This window comes from Centropristis striata, chromosome 8, assembly GCF_030273125.1.
Source record: "Centropristis striata isolate RG_2023a ecotype Rhode Island chromosome 8, C.striata_1.0, whole genome shotgun sequence".
In the NCBI taxonomy this organism is placed as follows: domain Eukaryota; kingdom Metazoa; phylum Chordata; class Actinopteri; order Perciformes; family Serranidae; genus Centropristis; species Centropristis striata.
Window position 1 is genome coordinate 25,845,205 of NC_081524.1, and position 14,261 is coordinate 25,859,465.

Below are 14,261 nucleotides of genomic sequence, written 5' to 3' on the forward strand. Positions count from 1 at the left end.
TTGATTTGCTCACACACTGATTAACACATAATATACATAACAGTTTTCCTCTCTTTTGTAAGCCTACACTAGATTACACTCTTTGTAGAACTCTGTATAGATGTGTGCTTTAATTTTTGCTTTACTTGTTATTTAGAATAAATACCTTTTGATTACCAGTGCTGTCTATTTAATGTTGTACACTGTGAAGGATATGCTAACCTCTTCTGTGTCAAGAATTCACGATTCCTTCAACCATTACTAAATATAAATATGGTAATTTGATTATAATTATATTCATAATTATTAATCAGTGTTCCAAATTGATAGTTTAGTAACTTTATGAGACTGATTAGGTGAATTAGCTATATGTTTCTGTTTTGCAGATGGTGCCCCAATGAGCTATTACTAGCAAATCAATTCATATAATTTCTTATAATTAATAATTATTCATGATAATTATTGATAATTCTGATAGCCATCTAACCACACTTTTGAACTGTGACATCCACACAAGTTTTGCTCAGGTTCATCCTTACACATTTTGAAATCCTTATGGGGAGGATAGCATTTATGATAACGGCCTTTTATTTACATATTTGACGCCCTGTGCAAGGTATCATTTATTCATAAAAGAGGCATCCTTAAATTCCCAACACCCCTCACTGGAAGGGGTACAAGGTGGAGTTCATTAAAGGTGCAGTCCAATTACATGCAGCTTGAATGAATCTTTCTTGAATGGTTTGGTTGTGTAAAATAAGCTGTTAATACATATTTATAGTTTTGAAGAAATGTAATCTGTTGCATGGTATGCTTTAAAGCATTCCATTTAAAGCATTGAATCTGACTTTTTCCTCATAAGTTTACTATATAGTCAGGGATGGAAATTCTGTAATGCAGTGATGGTGTTATACCTTTTACTCATATGTTGTCAAGGAAATGGACCCCAAACATTTCTGTATTATTTTTAGACGTTCAAGTTTCAGCTTTGCACCCTGATGAAGGGAAGGCAAAGTGTTACACACAGCAGCATGAGAGTCATATGCTTCCTTTCTGAGGCTCTCTGTTAGCAGAGCATGAGTGAGCCTTAAGGTCAGCATTTTACTTTGATGGTGCACAGGAGTGACTGTTGATGCAGTGCTGCAGTGCTCTGTTTGCTTGTCATTTGTCTTATGTGCTATGGGAATTAAAAAACTCTGTTTCCTAGATGTGACCTGACCGTAATGCTGTTTTCAACCATAAACCGTAGCGGTGGGGGGAAATCATTACAGCATAGTATTGTGATATTTTGCATGGTAATATTATATCAATTCATGGCTGCCAAGTATCGATATGTATCGTTCTGATGGCCGGCGGTCCGTCAGTATTTTCATGTTTTTTTTATAGGCACCATGTGTGTCAGGATATTGTGTCGGCAAGTTGTCGAAATAACGCTGTAAAGTTAGGCTTTTTTATGTTTCATTCAAAAAAATTCAGAGCAGTGAAGCTTAAAGTTGAGGAAAGTTTGAAAAATTACTGCAGTTGTTGTCGTCCATACATGTTTGATGTCAGTTCAGTTCAGTTTGATTGAATACTTTGTTGGTCAGTCTGTGGGTTTTACTCTCATTGTGGAGAAATCCGAAGTGAGATGAATAGACTTCATCTAGAGATCATCTGAGATGAATAGAATTTTCTCTTACTTGACAAAACAATTCTTGATTGAATTTAATTTGTGGACACAAAATGCAGTTAAACAGTTAAATCGCAACATATTGTATCACAATACTCACCAAATCGCAAAATGCTTAAATTTACAATAATATCTTATCGTGACTCAAGTATCAGGATTGTATCGTGGGGCCTCTGCTGATTCACACCTCTAATAAACTGCCTACTACACCCTATTGACCTCCCAAAACAGCCTCAGTCACACCCATCCTTAAGAAGCCAGTTCTGGACCAAGGGGATCCTAACAACTACCAGGGACCTTCCTTTCCTCAGTAGTTACCTTGAAAGAGAAGTTACCTCACAACCATGACATCGATGAACCCCTTGAATCTGGATTCAGACATCACCACAGACTGCCCTCAAAAACACCAATGACCTTCTCATCACTACCGACTCTACAGGTCACATCAGTATCCTCATCCTCTTCGAACTCTCTGCAGCTTTTGACACAGTTTCCCGTACCACCCTGAACTCTCAGGCATCTCTCCTTGTTCCAGTTGTACCTCTCCAACAGGAAACAGTCTGTAACCATCAGAGATGCCAATCAAGGTGTGCTGCAAGGCTCTGTGCTTAGCCCCCTTCTTTTCACTCTCTACATGCTCCCCGTTGGTATGATCATCCGCCAACATGGTCTAACTTTACATTACTATGCTAACACCCAAGTCTACCTTAGCACAGTTCTATCCTCTCAGCTCCCCCACAGTCACAAGTCAATTGCCTGCATGACATCAAAACCTGGATATCATCCAACCTTCCATCACTCACCAGCAATAAGACAGAGCTCTTGGTGGTGACCTCCAAGGCACTGCTCTAGAATGTTAAAGATCTCCTCCTCTCTGTGGAGAGCTGCTCCATCTCCTCATCCCTTGAGGTGTAAAACCTGGGTGTCATTCTCGACTCCACCCTCTCCTTCCAATCACACATTAAATCTGTCACAAACACATCTACAGCCCTCATTCCTTGACTCCATGGCGGAGACCCTCATACATGTGTATATCCCTTCCCACCTGGACTACTGTAATGGAGTCTTCAGGAGCTCCAAACAAATCCCTGAGCAGGCTCCAGTATGTCCAGTACTCTGCCACCAGGGTTCTCACCCCCGGCAGCACATCACCCCCACCCTCATCTGCCTTCATTGACTACCAATCAAGTCACACATCAACTACAAACTGCTTGTCCTCACCTACATATCCCTCCATGCCCATGCCCCACCGTGCATCACTGATCTCCTCCACCCTACAACACAAAGTTGGTATGTGTCAAATTCAGAATTCAGAGTATATATTTCCAAAAGTAACCTACCGGTAGTTTGAGCCTAATGTGTCTTGTCTTTGTACTGTATTAAAATGAATGTAGGTTGAAACAGCTCACGAATGATTGCATTCTGTTTTATTCCAACTTTTACAGTGCCAGTTTTTCAGTTTTGGGTATTGGAGTGGTACAAACAAATTAGCAAAGCAAAAAATGTGTAAACAACCCAGTTTTTCTTTTCCTACATAGACCACTCATTCATTAACTCTAACTGCTTAAATATATTTTTCCGCTTTATTTGATAGTGACAGTTTCTGTGTGTACGTGTGTGTGTGCGTGTGTGCATGTGTGTGTGTGTGTGTGTGTGTGTGTGTGTGACACATGAAGAATACTGTGATTGGCAGTGTCCCGTGTGACTGTCAGAGGTTTGTGAATCTCCATATGTGACAGCTGTGATTTCCTACTAACATTCTCCTCGCCTGTCCATCTCTTTGTCTCTCCCTGACTCTTTCTGTCAAACTGATGGCTTTTTGAAGAAGCTGTGTTAAATTCAGATGAGATATTTTTGTCCCTCCTCCTCTGTGTAGCCTCATGAAGCTTTTATCTCTTTCTCATCTGCAGCAAAACAAAGATAGATTCTCTGGTCTAGTTTGTGATACAGGAGCAAAGTATGTGTAGTTTTAACCAAGAACGACACCTTTAATTTAATCTCAAACACAATATTACAATCTGTTCCATCAGAGAAGAAGGTTTGACCTTTATATAAACAGTTATTAATGCCAGAGTTGTTATGGAGGCAGACAAATATCTCACTAGCCGACTTAAATGTTAAAAGGCAGAGTTAAAAATATAAAAGAGCACAAGTGACCAAGTGACTTGGAAGAGAATCTCTTGAACATGTGAAGAGAAAACGCTCAATCCACAGAAAAGAATGGCGATGACTACAGGAAGGAGTGCTTTATTGCTTTATTACAGTATCTGAAAAGCACTTCCAAAGATGGCCACCATCTTGTCATGGCCTTTGGCATCTGATACCAATGCACAAGGCATCCTAAAGCACCTGTATAAGATGCACCAGACTTCCATTCCAATTCCAATGTAAACCCATTGGTGACAATATTAGATGCTACGAGTAACAGACCTCAGTTAAAGAGCACAAAAGCACGTGGAGGCTAGGCTGGGAGGGGCGTTGGATGGGTCAAATAAACCCTGGACTTGGACCCAGGAGACCAGTGTTCATGTCCCATGTGAAACCAAGAGTCCATGTTATTTGAAGTCAGTAACTGCGTCCAGTAGTTGAATGGGGAACTAGTTCTTTTTAAGCCCAACCCTGTTCTTTTACTCTTACCTTAATCAAGTGGTTTACTGTGAACACAGAAGTTTATTTTAAAAAGCCACTGTGCATGTAACTAGTGGAAAGTGAAAAATCATCCCCAACACATCCAAAACTGAAGCAAAGTGGCCGTGTGCGTCAATATTACATGTTGAGGGGAGTGACAAAGCATTCGTATCTGACAACACGTATGAAGCAGAGAAATTAAATCAGTGTGCAATGTCAATCAAGAAAAGTCACCCTTTACAGTAAATGCACCCATAATAACTGGGATGACCTTGGATGTGTAGGTAATTTCCACCGTGTCTCTTTGTTCTGTTCCTGTTAGCACTGGACGCCCAGGAGCAAGAGTTATGGATGACTCAGCTACAACTATGTTCCAGACGCCACTCTGACAGCAGCGCCAAGGTAAACACACACACGCACGCACGCACGCAAACACGCAAACACACACACAAACACACACTGTGACTGACATGTCCACAAACAGAGACTCAGATATGCACAGTATAGGTGAGCACTTTGTGACTGTTTAAAGTTAAAATTCGATATAGAACCTTTGTTCTGTCTTCCTACTGGATTTCAGCTATTCTAAATGTACAGAGAGGTATGCATTTGACCAGCAGACAGGTTTGGCTTCTAGACATAATGGAGCCAGACTATATTTCCATCCAATATATGTTCCAGTTAGGCTTCACATTACACCAGGATCATCATATCCAGCATTTCAGTGCTGCTGTACTTCTTTGCTCTCAGACAGCTCAACCAACAGACAGTGATGTCACTAATGGTTTGTGCTCCCTGCCACTATTTTACACTTCTGGTACATCAAAGGTAATGCTCACCGTGGGTTGTGATGTGTGCTGTTACATTAAAAGATTAAAGCATTTTGTCTATTCTAGATGGACAAGCTAAAGAAAGATACACCAGCCATGCGCTTTCATGCTGTTACTTTTTTCTGACTGCACATTATCCCCTGGCTCCATCTCACTGCTGATAGCCTCCAAACAGCAATATCTGTTAAGTCCTTTTAACACACAGCTCATTCAAGAGCACAATACATTCTGCACATCTTGGATAGTTTATAATGCATGGGTTTGTATCGAAATGTGCGCAAGGCGGCATGGTGTCCATGGCCAATTCTTAGCTCTGCTTTTGGTATCCAATCACAGAACGGGGAGGGACGGCAAGACGATGACACGTACTATTCGACAGAAGGAAGCTTGTAGTTTGCTTACGGATCCAACATGGCTGCATGGCTGCTAGGTAAAAGTTCTAATACCACACTGTTAAATTACTACACTGCAAGTGGAAGTCCTGCATTTAAAACTTACTTAAGCAAAATTACAAAAGTATCAGCATAAAACTTTACTTAAATTATCAAAAGTTAAAGTCGGGGCGGCTGTGGCTCAGTTGGTAGAGCGGGTTGCCCCTCAACTGAAGGGTTGGTGGTCCGATCCCTGACCGTCGCAGCCTACATGTCGAAGTATCCTTGAGCAAGATACTGAACCCCAAATTGCTCCCGATGCTGACCGATGAATTCATCGGTGTGTGAATGAATTCCCAATGGTGGCAGGTGGCACCGTTTAGGGTAGCCTCTGCCACAAGTATGAATGTGTGTGTGAATGGGTGAATGAGCGCAGTCTGTAGTGTAAAGCGCTTTGAGTGGTCGCAAAGCGACTAGAAAAGCGCTGTATAAGTGTAGGTCCATTTAAAGTACTCCTTATATGCAGAATGTCCCCACTGAGATTATTATATACACGTTTGACCATAAAGTCAAAAATAAAATTAATCCTCTGTTAATTGTGGGTTCATTTTCATTGTGATATGTTTGGAAGAGATTGATTAATAAAGCTTTAAGAAAATATAGTACACTTCTGTCCATAATAAATCACATTGTGACAATTATTACATGGAAAGAGGTAAAAAATATTTTAACCGTGTATATTGAAAATATATTATCAGATTATCATTATTGATGCATTATTGTAAGCACAACTTTAATTTTCTCAAAGTGGGCTCATTTTAAATACTTAATATACTGTTATAAATGTCTGATCATTTTATATTCATCATGTTTTTCATGTTAAATCTCAACCTGAAGAGTAACTAAAACTTGTCAGCTAAGTGTCGTGGTGTAAAAAGTAAAAAAAATTTCCTCATAACGTAATGTAGTAGAAGTAGAAAGTTACATAAAAGGGAAATACTCAAGTAAAGTACAATTGTACTGAAGTACAGTACTTGAGTAAATGTACTTAGTTACATTTCACTTCTGTTATTGGTTACCACTAATTTAGTAACAAGCTCCATAAATCAAGTCAAAGTCAAGCCAGATACATAGACAATAAAAACAGAAAAGTAGAGCATGTCTCCATAGAGTTCTATTTATATGTCTGTCTCTGTCTCAGAATCTGCTGACACACTCTCCGGCCTCCACTGACGTTTGATGATGTGTGTCAGACCTAAATGCTGTTCAACATTTAAATTTGCTGCATCAAGTTTAAAGTGCAAGACAGTGCAGTTGTCAGGTTAAAAATAAATGTTAGTGGTAAAATAAATATACAAACTTTAAAATGTATGCAAATAGTACATTTCTGCCAGCATTGTTTTCTTGCCTTGAAGTAATAGTGTTACTTTTGCTGTAATGTTTTTTTAAATAATATTCATACCTCTCCATAATAATGACCTCTTCCCCTGACTGAAGTAGGCAGCTACAGTTCACTTTCTGTGGTAAAAGGGTCAAATGACTCGAAACAGCCCTTTTTCACTCCTTTTTCTGGGAAAGTGCACAAAGTCTGAGGAAAAAGCCTTGTTAACAAAGACAGGTGATGCCAAGCACATCCTACACACACACACACACACACACACACACACACACACACACACACACACACACACACACACATTTAGAGATAGTTCAACACATACTTTGATAAATGACACTCTAGACATAATGCCTAGGTTTCCCTTAAGGTGGAGCTCATCAGTATGCCAGGGCAAGAGCTTCACCGGCTGAAGGGGATGATGGCAGGACTAATAATACACTTGCTGCATCACTGACGTAAGTTCTCTCAGTGGCTTCATATGAGGTCAAGTGGAGGAATTGATTTGCCTGCCTGACCACTGGCTCTCAGTGTTCATTTAGGTTCAGCCTGTCTGCTGTGCCTCTGAGTCATTCACTGAAGACGTTGGTGTCTTTGCTTCTTTCCCCAAGCTTGCTGATTAAGGTCTTCTAAATGGAGCCACCTCAATGATCAAAGCAAAGTGACTAAACTTTCTTGGAAAAGTTTTGGTCTATACATATATATATATATATATATATATATATATATATATATATATATATATGTATGTATGTATGTATGTGTGTATATACATACATACATACATACATTTGATGGTTTTTATTTAAGAGGTATTAACAGTTTTTTTGCTTTCACAGTATGTTAAAGAAGACAACTTTTAAGTTTAAGCTTTTACAAAAGCAACTTCTTGCAAAGTTTTTTCAGCACACCCTTGGGTAATCCCATATATTTCCAAAACAAAACTCCTTGTAATGTGTAATTGCATCTTAGCTCTTGTTAAACACCAGGATGGGTGGGTTTAAGCATTTCATCTGATGTTGTACTTTTATTTTGCGCAAACACACGTGTGTGTGTGTGTGTGTGTGTGTGTGTGTGAGTAAAACTGAGATCGCACTGTGACTTGTAATAGCTCTTCTCTCACCATTTATAATCAGTGAGCTCTGACGACTCAGCCTCCCCTGAGTGTGACACATGTGAGTGAATCACGATCTGGGTGCTTCTATGTGTGAGTGTCTGACTGAGTGATAGACAGTGCATGGAAAGACATAATTAGATCTCTTTATATATCTGCATCTCCAGCATACAAACACACCTTGTTTGTACTATTGTATTTAAGACATGGTCCTAATCAGAAAAAATATTTCAAGATCATAGAATGTACATAAATAATGGACGTAGTCACCGTGACGTCCTCCAAGTTCGTCGCTATGGCTGTCGCCATCTCACTTTATGTCTGTCGCCGTCATTGTTTTTGTAACTGAGAGAGTCCATATTTGGACTGGGAGGCGCAAGGACGGGTGTATCTAAAAATAAACTGTTAATACAAAATGTATGTTACTTACCAGAAATATTAAACACTTGACTCCTTGGTGTGTCTTTTAATAAAACAGTACAAGACATTTTAACATGATGAAATTGTTCAAATAAACATTCATGAAATGAAAACACATGGTGTAAGTAAGGGTCAATGTTCTGAGACAAAAACACAAAAAACAAGTTCAAGGCTGTAGATGTACACAGTACCATGGATAAGCATTGTTTTGCTTTTCTCCTGATGATTGCTCGCCAGGTTAGCGACCTGTTAATCAAAGGTAGCCACGCCCCAAATCATAAGCTTCTTTATCATCTTTTTTCTTCTAAATGGGGCCATTATTTAACTATTAGCATGAAATTGTCATGAAGAAGACTTTTTACTACCGATTGAGACCATAGTGTTGTCCTATAAAACATTTCTGAGGTAATAAATCAAGTGAGAAGTTTTATCATTTTGCATTTAGATGAATGGACAGAAATGTTTTTGCAGCCAAACTTAGCGCCCCCTGCTGGACTTTTTGGTAGAATGCAGCTTAAGGCACTTCCTGGTTTGCCTCTTTGCTCAGACCCGGAGGTTGCCGCCTGTTTCAACTGTGTGGATAACCCACTGGTAACACATTATGTGTTTTCCAACCCTTAACTTAGGGCTGGCACAACTTTGGGGTCCATCCTGGTGCTATAGTTCAGTTCTTCTACCATAGATCATTGAGCACAACTAGCACCTTTTAAAAATGTAGGTTCAGAAACACTGTCTTTTGTGGAACTGCAAATGTGGAAAGAGTTAAATCATGGATGCAAGCCCTGGACAGTTGTGATGGACAGGGGACAACACAGAACAAACACTGTGTTGTTTGTTGGAGACAGAGACAGGTCAGTAAGGTTTTATGGCATTTTCGTTCGAGTTTGACTAGGTTTCATGCTGTAAGGGCAAATTGTAGATATTGAGTTAGCCAGGAAGTGACTTTGGTTTACGCGGGTAAGTGACGTGAAGGGGCAGGTTCAGCAATGGACCACCCTGGTATAACACAAACAAAAGCCTGCAAAATGAGGGTTAAACAAGCTTAAATCTGTTGAGAAGGTCAGCTCAGTCACTATATCTGGGTAAGTGGTTTACAGTCGATAAATACATGTCAAAGTTGAGTTTAATACAAAGATGAACCTGCTGATTTCTTCGCTGCTGCACTGACTGTGTAATTCAATCAATACATAGTCTGTAGAATGTGTCTGACTGGAGATCAGATGTACTAATGTGTACAGTTTCTGGGATTAAGACAGAGGATGTAGCTACAGTCAGCAATGGACTCACGAGTATGAGTGTGTATGCAAGAGACATTAATCACAGCTCATCTCACACACATTAAACAAGCTGAGATGTCCCAGTGGCTCTTCTCTGCAGTGGCAGTGTCAGTAGTAATTACCTCCTTGGGTCAGAGAGAAACCTCATCATCTCTCTGTCACACACTACTCTCTCCTCTGTACCTTTTTTCTATGGGGCTATTATTGGAACAGAAGTATTTGCAAATGTGGGTGGAGAGTTGTGTAACCCTATCTCAATATGTTTGTGTGTTATCAGATTTGTAATGATCCAAAATAATGTCTCCCCAAGCACACTAAGATTCATGTATTTGTCGTATTTGTGTAACAAGATTTGTAAATGTGGAAAATATTTTTTTTCTCCAAATCTGTATTCAGATTTGTAAAAAAACAACAACAAACAAACAAAAAAGACAAACCTGTAGATGCATACAGAGATATTAGATCAGTATTTTTCTCCAAGAGGTGGAAATACAGACAGACTCTTACATATTTACAAATATAATTTTGAGACTGAGATACAGTTTCACAACACTACACACTTTTGCAAATCGTTCTGCTACAATAATGTCCCATATGCTTCCTTTGTCCTTTCTCTCTTCATCATCCAAGTCACCAAGTCCAACACACTGTCCTCCTTATTATAGTGTCATTCTGACATCTCCCACTTTCATCACCCTTCAACTACCTTTCCCTCTCCTTTTTCATTCTCCCTGCCTACCTACTTTAACCTCTACCTCTTCACCATCAGGTACGGTGGCCTATAATGATTTTGGTTATTATGAAGAAAACCATGGGAAATGGCTTAGTTTCAGCTCTTAAATTAAACTCTTATGAGCTATTTTTGTTGTTATCATTATATTTTCTCCAAACAAATGTACCTTTAGTTGTACCAGGCATTAAAATGAACAAGACAATGAAGAAAACAATGGTCCAATAATTTTTTACATTGTAATGTGATCATAATGTCAGCTGTCTAAAGTCAAGTTACCAATACTGGAACTAGATTATCATCATTCATGTTGATATACGTACTGACACATCTGCACTGAGAAGTTACCGTCAGATTTTCTAATGTAATAAGTTTAGGATAATCATACCTATCAGTAGAAGTTATTAATAGCCAAAAAATAATTATAACTAGGCCTGTCACAATAACACATTTTTAAGGACGATATTTTTCCCCAGAAACTATGACGATAATCGATAGTATTGTTGATGTTTGTTTTTTTTATGCCGCTGACATAATGACAGCAGAACAAAATAATTCAAGTACATCCTTTTTAAGAGCAATTAACTTTTAATTCTCAATACTATTGAACATTGGCATTGAAATGCTGGAATGGCTGTTTGGGAAATGTACGTTTTTTTAGGCAATTCGTCCTGCCTATCAACAGTCTGCAACATTTCTCTAAACGCAGGTTTCTCCAGTTTTGAATGGCTGAATCTTTTTCACTATAAAGCAAGTAACGCTATCTGTGTGCTGTCACGTTTATATTTGCATTTTTTGGCAAAGATATCCTTATCCTAATGTGACGTCCTGCCCCTCTGCCTGCTGATTGGCTGTCCTATTTCCTTGTTGGCAGTGGTGGGCAGGTCGTCAGCCTAAATGGCCTCACCTGTGTGCTGGGTATTTAAGAGCAGTCTTATCCAGCACTCACTCTCTTTGCTGCTTCTAAGCTGGTAACATGGGTCTCATGTTCCCACCTGCCATGTGGGACTGAGTTTGATTTTCCCTCTTGCATACAACACTTACATACAGCACACTTCATTCACACCCATACACTGCATACATGACTGATTGACATTTATTCATACACATCCATTTTGGTTTGTTTTGACTTAATTTCAAGTTCAATAATTTCATTGATCAGTTACTTAATTTACATTTATCTGATTTATTAATAAATTATTTGGCTTTGTATGTTACGTGTGGACTCCCTTCTTTTTTGCCACTAACCTGACCAGTTCGTGACAAAATGGGGGCTCGTCCAAACCATTGTTTGATTTTGTACATTTGACTTCAATCAGGATTCTAGGTAATGTTGTAAGGGTACATTAGTACAATTCAGTATGGTTTGTCTCAGTATTAACTCTTGACACCGATATTTGCTTGGGTTCTTGTTAGGAATTGTGTTTTGGTCTTAGTTATATCTGAGTTTTTTGGTTTCAAAGTGTCCATTGGCTTATTAGTAGCACCTGTTGAAGCCAATTAGTTAACTGCCAGTGTTGGGAGGTCCACATGTAATTTTTTTTAGTTTGAATTTGGGGGATTTTGTCGGAGTTTGGAAGTAGCAATTGAACATTTGTCTTTAAGTTTTGTTAACTTAAATTTGTGAGGTTTGGTTGCAGTAAATAAAAGTATTGGAACTTTTGTGTTGGGTTGGGACAGGCAAGTACCATTATAAGGGACCAGTAGTCCCCTGTTAGGCTAAGGAGGCTGGTTTCCAATAGGGGAGCTGGTCTTGGGGAATTTAGTGTGGCTGCAAACGTGGGCAGAGCAGTCGTCTCGGGAGCACATCCATGGTGCAAGGAAAGGTCGCTGGTAACAGTTGCTTTTTCTTCCCAGTGGGCTTAAGTGCATAAATACCCACCATATGTAGTAGCACGAAGACTAGGGAGGAGTGTAGGTAGTTATGGGGTTGCTAAATGTCTGTTAGTTAGTCAGGGCTGGGGAGGTTCCAATTTTGGTTTGGCTGTCCCAGACTTTTCAGTGGTTCCAGCACTCAACATTTGGATTGGTTGGTTTTTCGCCATATATTTTTGTTTTTGTTTTTTGGTCAGTTTGTGTAAATGGTGCAGCATGGCATCAATAGTGGACGAATTTGTTGACTCGCCGTCAATAGCACTGTTAGATCAGTGTACTAAAGACCAGTTAATGCTTATTGCTGAGCAGTATGAGCTTGAGATAGCAGATAAGAAATTAAAGGAGTCTGTTAAAATCAGTTTGAAAGCAGGGTTGTTGAAGAAGGGAATTCTTAAACCTGCTGTTGAGTCTTCTGTTGCTGCAGGTTCTATGTTGAGTTTTGAGCAGCAAAAGGAGCTCCTGTTGTTAACGCAAAAGCATGAATTACAGTTAGAAGAGATGAAACCGAGGACAGAGCTGGTGAAGTTAGAGTTGCAAAATAAGAAGCTAACGTTAATTCAAGAGGGTGTATTGCCAGGTTCGGCTGATCTTGACGGTCCAGTGAATCACTCTGGTCCGCCCTCTGTTGACATAACCCGTAATTTGCGCTTGCTTCCGATGTTCAATGAAAAAGATCCTGATTCATTCTTTTCTTTATTTGAGAGAATTGCAGATTCCAGACAATGGCCTGAGGATGACCAGGCATTAATGTTACAGTGCGTCCTGACAGGTAAAGCCCAAGAGGCGTACTCGCGTACAGGTGCAGTTGACTCATTTGTGCGAAAGTCGGTTTTGCCCTTTTCATCTGATACTGACACAGGAGATGTGGTGCTGGTCAGGGGGATGGGGATGGTGGTGTTCTCAGCACCCTTGCATAACTTCACTCTCGTCTCAGGTTTGGTGAATGGAGCTGTTGAGATGGGGGTGCGCACTGAGTTGCCGGTGGATGGGGTGGACATAATTCTGGGGAATGGTCTTGCAGGGGTGCGGGTGTGGGCCGATGGTCCTCTTCCTAATATAGTCACTAAAAAGATGCCCAGTCAAGGTCAGCCAGAATGTATAGTAGATGTTGCTGTTGTGTATCCAGCTTGTGCCGTTACGCGCGCCATGACCATTGTACGTGATGTGCAGAGTATTGTCAAGGATGCAGAGTTAGAGACTGCCAAGGTTTGTGGGACTTTACCGGAGCAGTTGAAGTCTATGTCACGATCAGAGTTGGCTACAGAGCAGAAAAATGACTCCAGCCTAAAGGAGCTGTTTGATAAAGTACTGCCAGTTGGTGAGATAAGTAGCTCTGCATACGGTTATTTTCTTCAGGGAGGCTTATTGTTTAGAAAGTGGGTGCCTCATGGAGAAGCTCTTGTTGGGGAACCCATCTTTCAGTTTGTGGTGCCGAGAAAGTTTCGGGACTTGGTGTTGCAAACTTGTCATAATGTAGCTGGGCATCCGGGGGTAAGGAAAACATATGACCGGGTGTTGCGGTACTGTTTTTGGCCTCGTTTGAAGCGTGATATATCAGCATATATCAAAACATGTCACACATGTCAGTTAACCGGCAAGCCAAACCAGTCAATCAAACTGGCTCCACTGTGTCCAATACCTGTGGTTGAGCAGCCGTTTGAACATTTGATTATTGACTGTGTCGGGCCTTTACCTCGTTCAAAACTGGGGCATAATTATTTGCTGACTGTCATGTGCCAAGTAACCAGATATCCGGCGGCGTATCCACTCAGAACCATAACAACTAAGTCTGTGGTAAAAGCTTTGACACAGTTCATTTCAGTTTTTGGGATACCAAAAATTATTCAGAGTGACCAAGGCTCTAATTTCACCTCCCACATGTTCGCAGAAATTCTCCAGCAGCTTCAGATTAAGCACAATAAAGCTTCAGCTTATCATGCACAATCGCAAGGCGCTTTAGAGCGGTTCCATC

The 14,261-nt window shown here is 40.1% G+C and overlaps 1 protein-coding gene across 1 annotated transcript in view; it reads left to right on the forward strand.

The window, feature by feature from the left end:
* Window positions 1-14,261, forward strand: part of osbpl10b (oxysterol binding protein-like 10b) — a 69,381-nt gene that overhangs the window by 8,884 nt on the left and 46,236 nt on the right. The window contains exon 3 of the mRNA XM_059339893.1: window positions 4,599-4,678. Coding sequence (XP_059195876.1) covers window positions 4,599-4,678 — 80 coding nt within the window. The remainder of the gene's footprint in view (window positions 1-4,598; window positions 4,679-14,261) is intronic.